The sequence below is a fragment of the Notolepis coatsorum genome, assembly GCF_963971535.1.
Source record: "Notolepis coatsorum genome assembly, chromosome: 1".
NCBI classification, from domain to species: Eukaryota; Metazoa; Chordata; class Actinopteri; order Aulopiformes; family Paralepididae; genus Notolepis; species Notolepis coatsorum.
Genome location: NC_140165.1, coordinates 204,882,837 through 204,904,958, shown reverse-complemented (window position 1 = coordinate 204,904,958; position 22,122 = coordinate 204,882,837). Strand labels below are relative to the sequence as shown.

Below are 22,122 nucleotides of genomic sequence, written 5' to 3'. Positions count from 1 at the left end.
TGAATCCCAGGTAAGAACAAAATAAGAAGAAATGCTAGTTAAGAACGAAATCTGTTCTTATATCGCTTCATGCATGAGGCCCATTGTCTTTTCCTGTCTGTACTACACCGTTCCATGTCTCCAGGTTCCTCGTGTTAGTTAGTATTCCCGTTGTTAGTTGTTAGAGTTTGTTAGGTGTTCCCCCTCTTCCAGTTTTAACTGAGGGGTTTTTGTTTTATCGGTTTTGTTCCGTGTTCTGTTTTATTCCTTTTGTTATTAAATACCCCTTGGACTTGAAGCCGTCTCCCCTTGTCTGCATTTGGGTCCTACTCTCACCCCCACCGTGACAGTTTCACTGTGTTCAGTGACAGCTACAAGCTGCCCAGCCAGGTAGCTTGTTGCAATAGTCCCGGCAAGGGGCCTGGTCACTACCATTAAATCATTTTTTCTAAATAAACACATGTCAAGTCAAAGCTGCGACAATAATGTCAGTTTGCAACAACAGATGATATCCTCTCTTGGTTGAGTTAACTATATGTAAGGGATAATGTATAGCTACGAGGTCATTGTCGCAAAATAATTGACCGACACTGCGTTCTGGAACACAGAGGCACAGCCGAGGTGTTCTAAACGCAGTGTCGGTCAATTATTTTGCGACAATGACCGAGTATAGCTATACATTATCCTGCTTATTACATGGCTAACTTACTAACAATATACCTAATTCATTTTACACCATCGACAAGACGAGATCAAATGCAGACGCAGTTATTCTGTGGCTCCTCTGTCATCGCCGGCAGCCGGCAGGTGTGTGGTCTGATTGCACTGATGTAGTGCAGCTGTGCATAATGGTAATGCTTAGTTTTCGTGACTGCGATCAAAATGCTTGATTGTGATTGGTCAATAGGGCTCTGTTGCCCCTGACAGCGGTCATTATTGCGCGTTGCCCATGACAGCGGTCAGTTATCGAGAAATAATTGACTGCTGTCAGGGGCAACCAAGCGCTATTGACCAATCACAATCAAGCATTTTGGCGAATGTTAAAACGCCATGTAATAATAGCTACACCAGTGATTCTGAATTTCAGACATTCTGCTGGTGGTTAGCAAACAAAATATTTTCATTTCATATTGACATTTATGACATACTCAACATACATGACATTTATGGCATAGGGACATATAGGTATTTAGTACTGATACATTTGTGACATATACGATATTCAAATATACAGTACTGTTACTCATAGATCCTGACAGAGTATATACATATGATGGGGAGGGGACTGTACATTAGGAGGGGGTGGGTGGGTGGGAGAGAAATATACATATACGGCGGGGAGAGAATATATACATGCGGTGGGGAGGAGACTGTCTATTAGGAGGGGGTGGGGGTGGGGGGTTTGGACATTTACGGTGGCCAGTTTCGAATAGCAGCCTCCCGTAGGTGCTCTTTAAGAGAGGTTTTGAATGTGGGTAGGGATTCACATTCCTTTACAGCTTTGGGTAGGGCTTTCCACATTGATGTGGCATAATTGCGAAACGTGTTTAGTTCCTTGTTTGAGCCAAATCTGGGTTTAACATGATTTGTTGAGCTTCCTCTGGTGTTGTGGTCGTGGTATTCACTGACCTTTGGGAAGTATTTTGACATGTATATGGGTACCTTAGTCGTATAGTGTATCTTGTAGACCAGGCCCATTGCAAGTTGCTGTACTCTGTCGTCTACTCTAAGCCATCCTAGGTTGTCAAAGTGTGCAGGGGTGAGGTGGGTTCTAGGGGTGAGGTCAGGTAGTAGTCTGACTAGTTTGTTTTGTGATGTTTGTAATCTTGTTTTTAGCGCCTTTGAGGTGCTTTGGTACCATGCGGTGCAAGCATAGTCGTAGTACCCTTGAATGAGTGCTCCTGCCAGAGACTTCAGGGTATTCTTGTTTACCAGAGAGGAGATCCGGTACAAGAATCTAGTTCGTTGGTTGACTTTTTTTATTACATTGGATGCCATTTTGTCACAGGAAAGATTTGCCTCTAGGATGGAACCCAGGTAGGTAATTTCATCTTTCCTTGTGACAATATTGTCACCCACTGTAACTGAGAAGCCGTCGGTCTTGCTGAGTTTGTTATTTGAACCGAAGAGAATGGACTCTGTTTTGCCCATGTGTAATGCTAGTTTGTTATCAGCGAGCCATATGCAGATTTTGCCTAGTTCCGAGCTGAGGGTTTTTTCAACCTGCAACTTGTTCTTGTCAGAGACCAGCAGGGCTGAGTCGTCCGCAAACAGGAACAAGTTGCAGTCACAAGCTGACGACATGTCATTTGCATAAATTAGGAACAGTAGCGGTCCTAGTATGCTTCCTTGTGGAACACCACAGCTCACTGTGAGGGGGGGGATAGAGTACCGTTTACCTCCACCATCTGTTCTCTCCTCTCCAGGTAGGACTGACTGATGTAGCTAATACCAGACCCACACTATAGTGCTAAGAAAGGTGGCACTTTAGTAACAAATTTAAATGCAACGTTGTTTCTTTTAAACAAAATATATATGCTTGGAGCAGTGATATTAATGCTGACACAAATAAAGGCGTTTCACTTTTGGTTGGACTACCTCTTAATTTAACGTGCACTGGTTTTGCACTTGCACATCACGGCACTTTGCGAGCGTCTAGCGGCTCAGGGGCTACATTCTTCGCCGAACATATAAATTACCGCTCGAAAGATCTATTTGTTGCCGTTTGAACACCACCTCACTCGATCAAATCCGTGCCTCGGTTCTCGAGTTACATGACGATATGTCAGGCGTGCGTCTTTTTACACACCGCACGTCAGATGACCTCCCCGGACTCCCGACCCTCCAGAACTGCCAATCATCTGCTGATTGCGAAAATGATTAGTCAGTCTTGTAGCCAATTAGTGTACCTTTCCAATGATACCCCACGTGGGGGGTGGGGGGCTGCGAATAAGGGATCTAGCTGAAAGTTGACAAGCGAAATCCAGAAGTAAATCACACTTCGAATGAACAGCCGTGGATGAGTAAATGGATTTAGGAGAGCTTTTCTTTGTCGCACGGTTTACCCGGATCTCTCTCAAATACCCATTTCTGAACCGATTTTTATAAAATGTTGACCTGTACTACATAAGACTTCAGGATCGCAGTGTTTTCCAGCTTATAGCTCTATGCTGGAATATTGGAATATGGAATCTTGCAACCACTACAGAAAAATGTGAATACACAAGTTCAAGTTCAACTCAAGTTCAGACCTCTGTTACTCTATTTCATTAGCACTAAAAGTGATTTTCCTTTTTTGCATTAGTAACTTCAGAATTTTATCTTTCAAAAGAGACCAGGCTCATGCATGTGCTATACGTATAAAGTATAAAGCTATGCTTTGCAAAAAAAGTATGCAGTCCTCAATTTCCTCTTTTCTGCCCGCCTGTTAAGGAAAAAACTTAAATGACATAAGTACATTATTGTGGTCAAGGAATTCAGCAGAAAGGAATTATGTAAATGGTTGTGACTTCATAATGAGAGATAACATAAATTGCTGACTCAGAATCCAAAGCTACAGTAACAGATCAAACCTGATTTTAATCAGCTGACCTGGCCCTGCGTTCACTGGGGAGAGAAAATAGAATGGGACGGGGAGGAAGACAGCTTCACTGTGATTGGAGACACCATGGGATCAGTTGTTTTGACATATTTCACTGGGCTCCTGACATGGCACATAACCAACACACACAGACCGCTGTGTTTGTGCACAGCTAATGCTACACACATACACACACATACTGTATACACACATGCTATTTACATAAATCTTGTGATGCACTTGGACACATCATCAGTGATAGTACATGAAATCATCTGATGATTCAGGACGGTATTTAAACTTCAGACACCCTTACCTAGGCAACCCAACCGGGAGTGATCAGTCCAAGAAGCATTAGATCAGTTTGTACCTCCTTATCCACAGCCATCTTGAGGCTTTCTGTGCTGCTTCTGAAGCTCTGCCCATAGCCTTTCTTTTACATGCACCAGTGATGCCCAGGAGGCTGTAGGCTTCAGTTTTCCCCGCAAAGCCCCTACCTCCCACCTTGCACGCCACCCTCGTCTGCGCCACTCATAGGCGGAGTTTGAACTTGACGCCAGGGGGTGCGACTGCTTGGCGAACGATACCCGCGCGCACGCGCAGAGGGCGCGCACGATTTTTTTGACCTTTATTTTATTATTTTAGCGTTTTTACAATGCCCTAAGTTCCCTAACCCCTAATTTTTTATTTTATTTAGGTAGTACAGCAGCACACACACACACTCACACACACAGCACTACGGGGATCATTTTTAACTGACTTACTCCACTGACTTACCAATGAACGGATTCTGTCGGGGCAGGTAGCGTTATTTCGGGGAAATTGATATCTATAGTCTGGTATATTTTTCGTCCATGAAAAATGGAGGCTCTAATTATTATTATTCATAGAGACTCTCGAGCAATAATATTTATTACAGCCTCCATTTTTCGTGGACGAAAAATATACCAGACTATAGATATCAATTTTCCCGAAATAACGCTACCTGCCTCGACAAAATCCGTGCATTGGTTATCCAGATACATTAATTATCATCTCAGAATAAGTGGCTTTGTACAAGCGTTACAAATTGTACTATCGCGCGGGGCATTCTGCTGCTGCTGCTGCGAATGGTGGTGCTTGGCCGCGCGTTAACCCTTTCACTGCCACACTACAGAAGGTTCGCCTTATAATGTGACATGATTACTACTATAAAATGAATGTATTGTAAAACAAAACATAATAGAATTCAGATTTGTTTCTCACAATTATTATAATTTTATTAAAATAAAAATAATCTTGATAAAAAAAAAAGAAAAAAAAGGCAATTTCACCCCCGGCCACCAGGGGGTGCAATGCACCCCCTGCACCCCCATAAACTCCGCCCATGGCGCCACTCCGCATCTGTCATGTGCTGTTCCAATTAGGCCTGTCTGAGTGTTTTAGATGTTCTCCTGCTCTCACAAAAGTGATTTCATGTCTAGGTGATTGGAGACGCTTACTCTGGTATACGGTGCTGCAGATGGACTCAGTGATTACCTTCAACACCTCCTCCAGTACTTTAGCACTTTTGGGGTAATGGACTCCTGTATTGCAGTATCTCTCTCGCTCGGGTAACCACAAACTCCTACTGGGCCTCTCCACTCCACCTTAATCAGCATGTTCATGGCCAGGGAAAAGGGTCATTGAAGTGGTGCAGCCAGTAATGACCCTTTCTCCACTCAGTGTCACTTGTATGTGATTGGCCCAGAGGTAACCCTCATATTAATATGGTCATAATAATCCAAGATGAGGTCCTTGATGTAACTTGGGATGTTACTCCAATGCTGTTTACAGTAGATTGTGAGGTATAGCACAATATGCATTGGCTGAACCATAATATGCATTAAGATAAGATAAGATAAGATAATCCTTTATTGATCCCCTTGGGGAAATGTGGGTGTCAAAGCAGCATGGGGGGGATACAGGGTGGGGGATGCATAGCGGCAGCAGAACCGGCCGATCCAGCCGCCTGAGCCCTTTGTTGTAGAGCCTGATGGCTGCCGGTATAAAGGACCGGCCCAGGCGGTTTGTGGTGTGTCAGGGGGGGATGAGTCTTAGGCTGAACATGCTCTTCATTCTGGCTAGCTCCACGTAGAGGAGGTGATAGGGGTTCTCTCCAGGATGGCTTCTAGCTTTTTCCTCAGCCTCCTCTCAGCCACCACCTCTAGGTTATCCAGCTCACCACCCACTACTGAGCTAGCCTTCTTCACCAGCTTGTCCAGCTTGCTGTAGTCCCTCGAGTTGATTATGTATAATATATAATAATAATAATAATATAATATATATATAATATATAATATATAATATAATTATGCATATGCATACTTCCATGTCACCTTTTGTTGTGTTCTAGGCAACCTGGAACCCCCATAATCCCCCCCCTTCTGCACAGATGCGTCAATGTACTGGTTATTCAGGAGGTACTCTTGTCAGGCATTGGACACGCTACTGAAAACTATCTTCCCCTCAACACTGAGCAGTGAGATAGTCCTCAACTGCTTAATGTTGGTTGCGTTCTCCTCCTTCGGAACTCAAACATATCCTGCAAATATCCATTGTTGGGCTACTTCAGCCCTCCTCCAGATTATCCTCAGGATCTTCTACACTTGGTGCATGAGCTTGGGACACCCCACTTCACTGGGTCCATGTGCTGAGCTGGCTCTGCATATTTAATTACTTTTCAACTGGGTTATTTGATGTTAAAGTCAATGGTTGGACAAGGTGGATTTGATCAAGGCTCTGCATTCTCCTAAGTCATCTCCTCTAGCTGCATCACACATGTTTTGGAGATGGTTGTCTATATTCTCTTTTGAGCATATGAGGTGGCCTAGGAGTTGTTTGGTCTACGAGGAGTAATGCGTTTCTTTCTGAGGATGCTGCTGAGTTCTGTCAGCCTGATCTTCTCCCCCTCACTTGACCTGCCTCTTCAAAAACACAGTTCTGTCAGCCTGATCTACTCCTCCTCACTTGACCTGCCTCTTCAAAAGTCACAGTTCTTGTCTCACCTGTGTGCTCCTCTCTGCCCTGTGGTTCTTGGTGTATTGGCCTTTGGTACCACCCTTCTCCACTGTACCACACCTCTCAGTGGATGAAGGTTATGGTTGTCATAGTTGTTGCTTCCAGGATGCTGTCTACATTCTTGTCAACCTGGCGCCACTCATTCCCTCTGCTGGCTGGAGGCTATTTAACCTGCATATGTTGTTGTACCACATGCTTGAGCTTCTGGAACTTGGAGGTTCCGGGCACTGTGGGGTGTCTTCTGGAAGATCTTGCTGCATACTGCACTTGTTTGTCCAAATGCATTGGTAGTTTTTCTGTCTTTTGCTCATCCAGTCCCTTTCAGGCTCCCCTGAGGGTATGTATTCTTGGGACCTTTTGTAGCTTAGTAGTTGGGTTGATCCTTCATGCCCCAGTTGCCATCTTTCTGAGTTGTCCGTTGACTTTCCAGGCATCATGGAAGCATCATCATCAATCTCAGTTTTGTTTGCTCTACCGAGGGTCAAAGTTGTGGAACTCTTTGCCTCCACATATTTTGGAATTTTCTTTTCTGAAATTCAAAAGAGCACTGAAATCTCATCTCCTAGATCACCAATACTTCCCATATGGACTTCCTTTACAAACTGTGGTCTGATGGCTTGTTGTATTTTGTTATTGCATTTTCGTTTTATTATATATTCTTCCTGTCATTAATTGTTTTCTCTACCAGAAATCGTATGGCATGGGTGCCTGCTTCGGTGTCTATGTAGGCCTGCTTGTGTGTGTTTGTTTGTTTGGGGGGGGGGGGGGGGGTTATATTTTATCTTGATATAATGTAATTTTGCTTCCTGGTGAATGCCACATGCAAGCCCCTTGAGGGTTTTTAGGCAATTCTCCTACACATCCCTTATGGATTATATTGTATTATATATGTAATTGTTTTTATATGTGTAAATAAACAAACAAACAAACAAAACATACACACGCAAACATTAAAGTCATACCTACGGTCAGATTACACAGAGTCAACTAAAGATAGAAACATGACCTTGCCCGCAGATCAAAACATCAATGGCTTACGTTTCATAAAAACCCAAGGGGAATGAGGTGATGAGGTGGAACATAGTGGTTATTGTGATTCCTGTCATCGTGTGCATCATGACCCTGGTTGCCATGGCGGCTCAGCAGGCATCAAGCCCACGGTCATTTGTTTTCCCATCATTATTATAATTGTATGAACTTGCTCTTGGGGTCTGCAACTAGGGGCCATGTTTGATCCGCTTAGAACGTTTTCATAGCTGCTAAAAAGATGAAGGCAGGGTGAAATATTATCGCTAATTGTGAGTGTGGAGTATGGGGTTATTAGCAGACCCTGTATACTGTATACACACATACACACATATTCTCCCTGTGCTTTGATCAGTATATAGTATACTGTAGCCAATGCTATACAAGGAGGAGTAAATAGCTGATAAATAGAATATGTGTTGATAGGTGGTAGATTAGTTAATACGGGCCTTTCTTCTTTATTTATCTATAAACAGTGCATTCTTTTGTATGGCCATTATTCATTAAATACTGGTCCACAGTTTAACATTCAATGCAATTGAAGGAAGAAGGCATGGGCAATGGTTGTATGTACCCCACAATCTTTGTATTTATATATGGAGGATGTTCTATACGTCCAGAATTGCTGTTGGAATGGGAGTCAATTAGCTAGTCAATTAACAGAACATCTGACATCAAAGTGTATCAAAATGTCAACATCCATGATGATTTTCCGCTAGCTAGAAGACTAACCAGTAGCATAACTATTTAACTTGGTCACTTAACTTCAGTGGTCCATCTACAGCCAACTGGTAGCATATATTCCCCTTAAATTATATGAACAATATCATGCCCCCCACCTCCCGGACTCAATCCCCCCCCCCCCCCCCCTCTCTCTCTCTCTCTCTCTCTCTCGCTCACTCGCTCGCACGCACGCACGCACGCACGCACGCACGCACACACACACACACACACACACACACACACACACACACACACACACACACACACACACACACACACACACTCTCTCTCTCCATACTGTATACACTCTGAACTCTGTTGCCTATATTCAACCTATACCGTACAAACTGAATGGTGTTGCCTATACTAGTATCCATCCATCTACTGCCTACAACTGTCTCATTACCACCTTCATTGTACCACTATATCCAATCTATAGTCTGTATGAAGGCAATCCACAATAACACTGATGATCCCACCGAAGCCATTTGTTTATAATTGAAAGCTTCCACTGTGATGAAGCCGCGTCACCTGTCCTTTCTCTCTGCTCCCAGGATGTAGTAAATTGAAGTAAAATGTAAAATGTATTTGCTGAAAACCTACAGTAAATGACTTCAACATGGGGCCATGAGTTAAGCTATACTAAAAAAAATATGACGAAGTGAAGCAAACCCCGGGAAGATTACAGCAGCCCAGACCACAGCGGCAGCGGAGAGGAATGATACCTTGGTGGGCATTTCAGCAGGGAACAAGTGGAAAGCAACAGAGCAGCTGAATCAATGTTTGGCTATAACTGTCACATAAGCTATGATTAACGAGGCCCACCATCAGAAACTGGGGGAGTCCGGCAGGACATTCCGATGATCAAACAGCGTATAATCGGGACACAATGGATTCTGGGAAGAGGCAATTTGCTGCCACAGATCTCAGAATGGAAGCATCAATTCACATATTGACCTTTTAAAGAATTGCTAATGGATGAGCTCATATGAAGGAGGCAGCGTTCTCTGTGGCTTTTGTGCCGAGGAAAGAATATTGTGTGGCATCTGCTCTGGGCTTGGGTTTCATATGTAGCAGAGTAAAATGTCTCCTGGTAGATTAGTCATTCTACTATTCACTGAATTGAATTTAATCGTAGCATCATATTTTGCACATACAGGTACATTTCAAGTTCAAGTTCTTTAATAGTTGTCATACAGAAGTACAGAATACTTTCATACAAAATGCTTCTTACTGTTACGCTCCAGAGACTGTGCTAGACAAGATAGTATCAAATAACATAATAACATAATATAGCATGAATTTAGAAGAAGAAAATGAGGTCACAGTGTTCGGTATAGACATATGTACAATGTTCTGAGTTACCATATAATATACAATACACAATACTATGCAGTGTACTAATGTACAGTACTATCTAGTGCAAAGCAGAAATGGGATGAGGTACAATTTTAGGTACAATTTACAGTAAGGTGTACGAGTTGTAGTGCAATCCTTCATCCATAAATATAAAGTGTGGGGAGTGGGTGCTACAGTGTGTTTGTTTAAAGTGGGTGTGTGCTATAAAGTGTGTGGAGTGGGTGCTACAGTGTGTTTGTTTAAAGTGAGTGTGTGCGTGTGGATGTGTGTGCTATGTGCGTTTGGTGGTTGTTGTTGTGTAGTGTTCATTCATTGTTCGTTTAGCAGCCTGATGGCCTGGGGATAGAAGCTACTTCTGAGTCTTTCTGTGCTCGCCTTGAGACATTTCACCTCTCCAGGATTAAAAGGACCAGACTTTGTCCCTGTCGATGCATATAATGTGTGTGTTCTCAGCCTACCTTTCACACTGCCAATGATTGTGGAAGGGTTGACAAATTATGCTCCATGTAACTTGATAGTAGTTAGGCATAAGTAATTTCCCTATGTGAAAATCCCTGTATTGTAAACTCGCTCAGCAACCGGGAGTTAACAACAAGCACACCCAACTGAGCAGGGCTTGTAGTGGGGCGTCAGAAAAAGTTAAACAAACTCAGTGGTTTTCAGAAAGCTGAGTCACATAATTATGCCCAGCAGCTTTAACCCTTCCACTACCACACTACAGAAGGTTAACCTTTCACTACCACACTACAGATGGTTAACCGTCTGTAGTGTGGTAGTGAAAGGGTTACCCTTATGTAGTGTGGTAGTGAACGGGTTAACCCTTTGTCATGTGGTAGTGAAAGGGTCAACCTTCTGTAGTGTGGTAGTGAAAGGGTTAACCCTTTGTCATGTGGTAGTGAAAAGGTTAACCTTCTGTAGTGTGGTAGTGAAAGGGTTAAAACAACATTTTCCGCCCCTTTTCAACATCAATGTGTGTGTGAATGTGTGAATGTAATTTAGTAAGACACACACCGTATACACCTAAGAACACAAATATGTTAAAGACAGGAGCAATCTCTGGTAATGGCGAGAAGTCATAATTAGACTGGTACATGCCATTTCTTTTTATACATAATTTACATTTATGGTCTTGAATAGCAGTGAAAATATGAATACATTTTTCATTCATTTCAATGCTTGGTGTATATTTGAATACATATTTTTTTATCTACTTTTTTCTCCTCCTTTTTCTGTGATTTTTCTCCCCATCCCAATTTACCTCTCGTGCCAATTCTCCCTCCCCTGTCCTGATCGTTGCTCGCATATGCCCCCCACTGGCCGGTTGTAGGGAGGATAGAAGCCTTGCATCACATGTCCCCTCCGATACATGTGGAGGCAGCCAGTCGCATCTTTTCACCTTCCAGCGCGGACTCTCATTTGGCAAGGAGTAACGTGTAGGAGGCTTTTTTCCTGACTTTGCTGTGCTGGCGCCCCAACCGACCTGTAGGAGTCGCTGTTCACAACGACCAGACTACCACCCTTCGACTTCCCACCCGCTAACTCTGCCAATTGAGTTAGTATGACGCCGACAGCTGGATTCGAACCCGGTGTCTCTTGCGTTGGTGACGAACACAATGTCCGCTGCGCCACCCAGCCGTATTTGAATACATAATATAATTGAATACATACAAAATGAACAGTAACCCCCTACTCGTCCCCCTACATTTTGGGCTGTATTCAGATTTGTCATTCTTATTTTGTACAGAATGTTGAGACACCAGGAGTAGATGAATTATCATTCAACTCTGTGGGTGGGTGCCGGGCACAGCTGGCCAGAGGCTCTCCGTCGCACCAGAATGTGCAAGTGGGCAGAGGCAGACGCAGAGGCAAGTGGGCAGAGGCACTAATGGGTCCATTAATATGAAATCACCAAAAAAAATTCCACATCGCCACGACATAAAATTCCACCCGAAAACAAGAGCATTGGACTAACATTACTTCCAAATGGAGCTGCAGCGGAGCCTCACATGTTCCCTGAGCAGTGACAGTTCTGCATTAAGTGCCCTGGAGAGCGCTGTTGTGCAGAAAAAAGTATAGGCTTCCCTTTTTGTCAATCGCAATAATTGATCTTACAATTAAAATGTGAACAAAGTCAACTTTGTCTACTTCATCTAATTTGTGAAATATTTTATCATAATGCTGAATGCTATTTCATTTCTAGAATAATATTGCTTTACCACATGTGAAATTGTCTTGGTGCCTGGAGCCACATGGTGGGCCTAATAGTCCTATAGCCCCCACCCCTGCAGTGTTCTGGGCAAACCCCTGCATTGTGTATGCGTATGTTTAATGGACTTTCAGTTTCACAAATGGGGCCCAACTGCAAAAATCTTTTTTTTGTATTGTTTTTATTGACCTATAGTCCATTCATGCTGAGTGAATCAGTTCCCCCAGCCACATTTGTGTATTCAAAATGTTTTCGGGAATTAACTGAACTCGAATTGAATTGAATCAAATTGTGGTCAAATGAAGAGATTTCATGATGCATTGAATTGTTGCCTGAAGAATCGTAATAGAATTTAATCATTGTGAGGTTGCATCGTTACACCCCTAGCGCAAGGGCATGTGAGGTGAACTTGCATATCTTGCTAGCAACTAGCTAATGAGCTGATGCAGGAGCAGATGCATAGTGTAGCTACAGGTGTCTTTACTTTACCCCTTGAGCAAACATTGGCAGTTAGAAGAATGCACTAGGTGGCCTCCACCAAGGCCTAACAATCTCCCCAATTTTCCATTATTTTCACATGCAACATGTTACAGGGCAGATGGCGCAAACATGAGTTGGCAATATTATCAGTTTCAACAGACCATGGCTATAAATCCATATGGTGGCACTGAAGGCTAAGGTCACAGGCTCACCAAATCACCAAAAGCAGGAGGTTTCTCCCTCTATAGGGACATGCATATTCACAGCAATGCATAAACCAACAAAACCATTATTGCACAGCGTTAAAAACACAACATTAAAAAACATAGACATCAAGTCAAAACAAGTTAATAGTACATAAGCAAAGGCCCATCATCATCATCATCATCATCATCATCATCATCATCATCATCATCATCATCATCATCATCATCATATCATATAAGAACTTGAATAAATAGGTATGTAAAGTGCATATCTACCTAGAATGTAAAGTTCATAGTGAAAGATCTATAAACAGCATTTGGTGCTAGTATCAGTCTCTAGATCTGTATACAGTATAAGGTGCTAGTCACAGTCTCTAGACCAGTATACAGTATAAGGTGCTAGTCTCAGTCTCTAGATCTGTATACAGTATAAAGTGGTAGTGTCAGTCTCTAGATCTGTATACAGTATAAAGGGCTAGTGTCAGTCTCTAGATCTGTATACAGTATAAAGGGCTAGTGTCAGTCTCTAGATCTGTATACAGTATACAGTGCTAGTGTCACACACACACACACACACACACACACACACACACACACACACACACACACACACACACACACACACACACACACACACACACACACACACACACACACACACACACACACACACACACACACACACACACACACACACACACACACACACACACACACACACACACACACACACACACACACACACACACAAGAGGAATCTCATTTATGAGCACTCAAATGTGCACCCTGTCTGTCAGATGCGCAGCCTGTTTTTGAGAGCAATTCTGTCAACTGGCTGTGGCTTGGGGGAACATGATACCGGCAGTTGATATTTCTACGGCTGATGAAATCGTTGGCCTTGATACACAACTCTTTTTATCACTCTTGGTGTTTCATAGTCTCAAGAGGTTACAAGTCAGATGTTATCCGCTGTTTAAAGAGGAACTGAGTTATGGTAAAAGACAAATTTTTGTCGGTGAAGGCCTATTCAGACACAACGCGACAGCGGCGCTCTGAAACCCATTATTCCCAGTGGCTTCACGCCAGGGCAGCTTTTGGCTGCATCGTGCGAATCACTGTGACGACCCCAGTGGTGTTGTGTCTGAAAGGGGCTTTATTTTATATTGAAGACGACATGAGAAAAACTGGGCTTCTTCAAACCAATGGATGTAGTGGTTGAGACCTTTACAAACATGACCGCTCTTGGAAGCCTTGGATGAAACCTCACCTCTCAGCAAGAGACATCATGAACCAAGAGACATAACTCACCTGATCTTCTCCAAACAAAAGAAGAGTTGCTGAAGGTTAAGGGTTGTTGTTGATGATACAGTAGGTTGCTGCACTAAAGATGAAGTGCACTAAATATTCATTTGATTGTAAACAAAAAACAAAAAGGTGCTGCGTGCTGACTGCTATTCTGCTTTGATTGGAGAATGTATACTTTAATACTTCACTTGGAGAATGTATACTTTAATACTTCACTTGGATAATGCATACTTTAATACTTCACTTGGAGAATGCATACTTTAATACTTCACTTAGAGAATGTATACTTTAATACTTCACTTGGAGAATGCATACTTTAATACTTCACTTGGCGAATGCATACTTTAATACTTCACTTAGAGAATGTATACTTTCAATACTTCACTTGTAGAATGTATACTTTAATACTTCACTTAGATAATGTATACTTTCAATACTTCACTTGGAGAATGTATACTTTAATACTTCACTTAGATAATGTATACTTTCAATACTTCACTTGGAGAATGTATACTTTAATACTTCACTTAGAGAATGCATACTTTAATACTTCACTTAGAGAATGTATACTTTAATACTTCACTTGTAGAATGTATACTTTAATACTTCACTTAGAGAATGTATACTTTGATACTTCACTTGTAGAATGTATACTTTAATACTTCACTTAGATAATGTATACTTTCAATACTTCACTGAGAGAATGTATACATTAATACTTCACTTAGAGAATGTATACTTCCAATACTTCACTTGGAGAATGTATACTTTAATACTTCGCTTAGAGAATGTATATTTTAATACTTCACTTGCAGATGCCCAAAGGCTCATACCTTCCCTTTGGAAAGTTATAATGTCTGTTATCTGTTGCTGTTTCATACGTTTATACAATGTGCTTCTAGATATATTTGGAATATAAAAATGTAAATGTTATGAATGTATGCAGGCAATGAAACAATTCAGTGTGTTGGTGCAGATTAGTGTACAGACATCTTCTATATCATGTCCTCTATCAATCTTCAACATACCTCTTCACATCAGCCTTTTAATACACTCTGCTGCTTAGACTCATTACACCCACATTGTGATTATTGTACTGTAAATGAGAGCTCTTTATTGCACTGCACTATTGCACTTACTTTATTTGGTCTATTTTATGCTAATTGTATGTCTATTTTTATCATAGCTCTCACTGTAAATGAGAGCTATTGTATTGCACTGCTTTTGTTCTGTCTATTTTATACTCATCCTATGTCTGCACTCTATGCATTGCTTTTATTTAGTCAATTCTCTGCTAATTATATGCCCGTGTCTACTGTATGTCTACATCACTGCTGTGAAGCACTTTGGGCTGCAATTTTTGTATGACATGTGCTATACAAATAAAGCTTATTATTATTAATAATAATAATAATAATAATAATAATAATAATAATAATAATAATAATAATAATAATAATAATAATAATAATAATAATAATACTACTACTACTACTAATAATAATCAGAATAGCATTGATAGGTGTTCTGAGGTACAGCAAGGGTGAGTAGGGCTTACCTTGTACAATGAGATAGACCTGGGAGGTCTTGGGTTGCTGTTTGGTCTGTATGGAGCAGGTATATGAGCCCTCATCATACACATCCACCTGGAGCAGGAGTAGAACAGAATAGAGTAAAGAAGAATATAGTCAATTAGAATATGATAGAGTAGAGTAGATACAAAGTACAATAGAATAGAACAGAGTAGAGTAAAGTAGAGTTATATAATACAATAGAGTAAAGTATAGTTATATAATAGAGTAGAGGTGATAAGAGTAGAGTAGAATATAGTAGAGTAGAATAAAATATAATAGAGCAGAATACAATAGAGTAGGCTGGAATATAATATAATAGAGCAGAATAAGCAGAGTAGAGTAGCATATAGTAGAGTATGAATGAATGACTTTTATTTATATAGCACCCTTCACAGCACGAAATAAATGACAACAACAACAACAGACAACAGTTAAAAAACAGTTAAACCAGATAAAAAAGTAGAATAAATTTGGATCAAATCATGAGTCACTAATTAAAAAACAAAACTATAGTAACAGTGAGGACAAGAAAGAGTGCCTATGTATGACCAAAAGCCTGTCGAAACAAATGTGTTTTTAGTTGTTTTTTAAAAGAGTTTTCAGAGGGGGCAGTTCGCAGGTCCAGGGGGAGAGCGTTCCAGAGCCTTGGTGCTGTCACCTCGAAGGCTCGATCACCCCTTGTTTTCAGCCTCGACCTGGGGACCACCAGGAGGTGCTGATCGGCAGATCTGAGTGAGCGGGTGTTGGTGTAGGGATGGATGAGTTCAGTGATGTAGATAGGGGCCTGACCGTGGAGTGCTCTGAAAGTGAAAGTGAGGACTTTGAAGTGAATTCTATAGTGTACCGGGAGCCAGTGCAGGGATACCAGAATGGGAGTGATGTGACATGATTTTTTTGACCTTGTGAGTAGCCTGGCTGCAGCATTTTGGACCATTTGTAGTTTGTCTGTGGATGATTTGGTGAGACAGGTGAAAAGTGAGTTGCAGTAGTCAAGCCTAGAGGAAATAAAAGCATGCACGGACAGTTCTAGTTCAGAGTGAGATATGATGGTGCGTAGTTTTGCAATGTTTCTGAGGTGAAAGAAGCAGGTGCGTGTGAGTGTTTTGACATGTTTGTCTAGGTTCATGGCCTGGTCGAAGACAACACCCAGGTTTCTCAGGTGGGGACGTATGTTGTCTTTAAGGAACCCCAAGTGAGTGGCCACTCTAGCTGCAGTCTTTTCAGCTGCTACGATCAGCCCCTCCGTTTTTTTTGCATTTAACTGGAGGAAGTTACTCCCCATCCAGCTCTCAATGCCGAGCAGGCACTCCTGGAGAAGGCTGAGTTTCTCCAAATTGTCGGGCTGTCGGGCAGTCGTCTGCGTAGCAGTGGTATTTAATGCCGGTGAATTTATTGATGAGGAAGCCTAGGGGAAGCATGTAAATGGCAAAAAGGAGTGGTCCTACCACCAATCCCTGTGGTACCCCACATGAGAGGGGAGTGGGGTCAGATTTAAAAGGACCCACAGCCACCGAGAAAGTTGGAAAACTCCAAGATTTTTGGAAATTAGCTTATTTAACATCTTCCCTGGAGTTAGACAAGAAGATACATACCTTTTTTGTCTCTGTGCGTGCATTTAGCTTTGGGAACAGTCGCTCCGTTAGCGTAGCTTAGCTTCATCACTGGAAGTGGGGGAGGACAATAGCCTGACGTTCCCTTACAGTGTATACAGTCACCAAATACACTCCAAATACAACTCCAAAACGTTCATGTAAACATGTTGTGACCTGTGTATTTACCACGTGGAGAAATAAAAAATAATTGAATTAGACAATTACGTTTTCTAAGCAAATATACTCGGAACTATTTTTTGCCTAAGCACTCGTCTCTGCGCGCAGCCAGTGATTTCTACGTGAAGCCGTGTTTGTGGACATTCTCATTAATTCAAAGGATCCGAACCGATTGAAGTTTATGGATACCATGACTTAAAATCCTCTTACCTTGACGATTAAAAGCCTCCCCAATTTAGAAAACAGTAATCCAATGGCTGGTATTGATAATATAATACTAACTACTGCACGTAGCTAACCGGAGCTAACACAGAACCGGACGGTCAGTAAAGCAAATATAATGACTTCCTTTCTGGGGTTTTCAAAATAAAAGTGCAACGTTTATAGCAGCGGAAAACATTTATTTTGTACATTATCTAACGTTAACACGAACCTAAACTAACGTTACAACTAACCTAAAGTTAGTTTAGGTTCGTGTTAACGTTAGATAATGTACAAAATAAACGTTAAATGCTAAATGCATGCACAGAGACAAAAAAGGTATGTATCTTCTTGTCTAACTCCAGGGAAGATGTTAAATAAGCTAATTTCCCAAAATGTTGGAGTTTTCCTTTAAGTAAGAGGCAAACCAGCTTAGAGCGTTCCCAGAGATGCCCACCGACTCCCTGAGCCTGTCCAAAAGGATGCTGTGGTTGACCGTATCAAACGCTGCGCTCAGGTCTAACAGGACCAGAACAGAGCATTCACCAGAGTCAGCAGACATCAGGAGATCGTTGGATACTCTGAGAAGGGCAGATTCAGTGGAGTGGAGTTTGCGGAAGCCAGATTGGAATTTGTCACAGATGTTATTTTGTGACATGTGGGTGGTGAGCTGGTTGGCTACAACCTTTTCTAACACCTTTGATGCAAAAGGCAGCTTGGAGATGGGTCTGAAATTGTTATGGATGGTGGGGTCTAGGTTGGGCTTTTTAAGGAGTGGCTGTACGACTGCCTCCTTAAAATAGATTGGGACAGAACCAGAGGCTAGGGATGACTTTATGATAGTGACTAGACTGGGGCCAACAGAGCAAACAACTTGAACATGGATGTAGGAAGGATGTCTAGGGGGCTCGAGGAGGTCTTCATGGAGGTGACTAAGATGGTGAGATCATCCAGAGCAGGGGTGGCCAACCAGTCAGAGACTAAGGGGGCTTTCTCACTCAACATCGGGGTCGAATCAGCTCCGTGCCGTCCTCATTCCAAGTTCCATGCCGAACTCCCCCCCCCCCTCTCCCCCCTCTAGTTTGTGTACACACTTCAGTCTTGGTGCGCTCTGGGTTTTGTTTACGGTTTGCGTTTTGAGCTTGTAAGCTTGCCGTAGTCGATGATGTCACGCTCGAAATGTAAACACAGGAAGTGTTAACACGGAGACTGGAGAATGGATGCTGATATAAAGAAACAAATAACTAATAAATATGAAGTTATATTTGAACCTCTGTTGTCAAGCCTTGTCAATATAACCCACCCCATTTTATCATGAATGGATGGTGTTGTAGAGTCCGCTTTTGAGCGTTTTAACGATAGCGCTAAGCTAACGGCTAAACGCTAGTTAGCTTAGCCTTTACTAGTAACATTGCTGCATCGATTATATGCATATTGAATGTCATTGATCTACTGGTCGACCACGGCCGACTGGTTGGGCACCACTGGTCTAATAGAAATAAATGCATTCGAACAAGAAAGTATAGTATACAGCAATGGCTAACGGCTAACGCTAGTTAGCTAGCCTGTTCAGAAGCTAACATTATCCCATCGCTTGTGGCAATTATATTGCATGTCATTGATCTACTGGTCGACCACGGCCGACTGGTTGGGCACCACTGGTCTAATAGAAATAAATGCATTCGAACAATGTATAGACATAGCAATGGCAAACAAAATTGCCAGGCCTAACCGCCCCCACTAGTGCGCACCTGAGACCACCTATTTCATCGGTCCAGGTTCAGCGCCCCCGGGGACGAATCAGCGGGGGGGCGGGGACGGGGGACAGCGTTCTCACTCAGACAGACACACCCTTTTCTGATGCGAGCCGGGTCTGATTCGACACAGAGCAGTGAGTGAGAAAGGGCCCTAAGAGCCACAAAAATTACTGTGGTATCACAAAGAGCCACACCATATACCAGCATTTCTCAACCTTTTTTTTCAGTCACGGCACCCTTCATGTGTTTATAGGTCTCACCCTCTGGCTTCTGAAGTTGCTAATGTCTTTTTTATTTGGGCCTCACAGGGTTAAAAGTACCCTGTGAGACCCACGGTTGCAAAATTACAAAATCACTTCTAGCCATTTAAAAAAATAATGTTTATTAAAAAAAATTTAAAGGGGAACTATTTTACTATTTCTTTCACTATTTGGGCACTTTTACACAATTCCTGTGAGTCTATGGAACACCTAGGTTAAAAAATAAAAAAAATAAAATGCATTGTTTTGTATTTCTAATCAAGTACTCAAAAACCGCATTTTTCTACCTCAAGATCTTAAGCCATTTTGAGGCTGGGCTCCAACCACTGTGTGGCCTGGTGCCAACTGCCACATCAACTGCCACATTATTATGCAGCTGAGAAATCTCTGACATCACACATATGCACATTTTCAGATGACTCAGTTCAGTGAGGGTGAATATTGTGAGAGGAGAATTGGAAGAATGCGCCAATATGAGAATTAGAGACATAGATCCTATTAATATAAGTCCACATAGCTAAGAAACAATGGTAAACACTGAAAAAGGCCATTTATAAGATAGTTCCCCTTTAAGCACATGTATAGTCAATTGGTCCTGTTGTTCAGCCTCACAATGCTATTTGATAGTAAATGTGTTTATATGTCCCACCCTCTGGCCTCTGAAGTTGCTAATGTATTTTTAATTTGGGCCTCACAGGGTTAACCTCTTAAGCCCGAGATATACAGTAAAAGTGTATATTTTCAGCATTACGTTTGTTTACCAATTATTTTAACTGTTATTAGTGAAATATAAGATTATAGAAATCTCAGGGCATTGAGTCGGAAACCGGCGCATATTGACAGGAGGAAGTGGCACATCCAAAAGTGAGTGTAGTCTTTTGAAGGAAGAGACTCAGGGCACACCAGCCCCTGTCAATCATCTGACTTCTGGATTTACTTTTTTATTTCTCTTATTTTTTGGGATTATCTCCCACAAACCTGAACGTTATTGCCATAAAACAGAACGCAGTTAGTTTCTCTACCTTTCTGTGAACGTCTTGCAAAAAACGGTGTTGCAATATGATGACAAATGGTGGAGAAATTTACATTATAAAAAAGATGGCAGAATTCAGTACTGTATCTACAAAACAGTACTGAGGTCTGGTCAATTTTAGCATGGTGTTATTCACAGTCAAAGATACAATATTATTTTTTTAATAGAATTGATATTCTCCTTTGGTTCATTACAATTTACTCAAGCCTACAGTAGTAACAGACACACTATTTCTGACACTGATCCATATGTCCCTAGATTCAGATACCAAGAACATGCAAATAGCCCATTTAAAAAAAAAATCAATGTGTATTCTACGTCCTTATGGAATGAGTGACATAAATTTTATTTTTTTTTTTTTATGGATGGAAGAGCCGCACATTGACGGGCAAAGAGCCGCATGCGGCTCGCGAGCCGCGGGTTGGCCACCCCTGATCCAGAGAGACAGGTGAGAAATTGCTCAGGGATGCTTGAGTGGTGGGATGGAGGGGAAGGGGGGATAGCGAAGGAGTGATGTTTGCCATTATGTTTGCAACCTTGGTGAAAATAAATTGAAGAAAGCAGTTACAGTCCTCATTTGACAGCACTGGTGTAGGGGGAGGGGGGGCTGACAAGTGTGTTAATGGTTTTAAATAATACTCTGGGATTGTGCTTGTTGGATGAGATTAAATTACTGAAATAGGCAGCCCTAGGAACGCTAGGCTAAACAAAATACAGCTGTGATCGGACACCAATAACTCCTCTGTGCTAACATTGCTGACTTTTAACCCGATCGTGAACACAAGGTCTAACGTGTCGCCTTTGCAATGCGTCGGACCGGAGATGTGCTGGGTGAAATGAAACGAGTCTGTAACATTTAAAAAGTCAGTGGCAAAGTTATCAGAGCTCTTGTTTACATGGATATTAAAGTCTCCAATCAGCAAGACCCTGTCCAAGCGAATAATGGACGCTAGAAAGTCACCAAAATCAGCGAGGAACGAGCTATTTTTCCCAGGGGTTGGTAGATCAATACACAGTGAAAGGGGCTTGTGTGCCCAATTTTGTTCACAAGTACCTCGAATGATGAATAAGTTCCAGAACTCACCCTCCGTGAGGAGAAACAGTCCCGGTGGACAACAGCCAGTCCACCCCCTCGGCCCGAGGACCTCGGGGTGCAGGAATAAGCGCAGTTCTGTGGGCACAGTTCATTGAGGTGGGCAAAGTCATCTGTTTTTTGCCAGGTTTAAAAAATGTGCATGTAGTCCAAGTCCTTTCGAGATGAAGAGGTCGTTCAAAAAGAACGATTTGTTGGCTATGGATCTAGCGTTTAGTAATCCAAAGCTGATAGAGTCCGATCCAGTTCTGCCGAACGTAGAGGCTCGGGGTAGCGGCCGCAGGCAGCCAGGCCGGGTTCCAGGACGCCGACACGCAGACACCGGGGCCACACTCGTAAGCCACCGCCGGTGGATCACATGAGTGGGGGCCGATAGCTGCGAAGGGGACGCAGGGAGGATGGGCCGGAGGCAGGATAGACCCACGCCAAAGTCCCAGGTCGTGGAAAAGGCAGAGATGTGTGCTCTCGGATTAACCTCCGACGCTTCACCGCAGATCCAGCTCACTTGCCGCGTCTTCTGGGCCGCCTAGTC

General features: G+C 42.4%; 1 protein-coding gene across 1 annotated transcript in view; it reads right to left on the bottom strand.

Moving 5' to 3' along the window:
• The window catches only part of lsamp (limbic system associated membrane protein), a gene marked incomplete at its 5' end in the record, with an annotated part of 208,363 nt that overhangs the window by 173,127 nt on the left and 13,114 nt on the right, over positions 1-22,122 (bottom strand). The window contains one exon of the mRNA XM_084308718.1: positions 15,462-15,549. Coding sequence (XP_084164844.1) covers positions 15,462-15,549 — 88 coding nt within the window. The remainder of the gene's footprint in view (positions 1-15,461; positions 15,550-22,122) is intronic.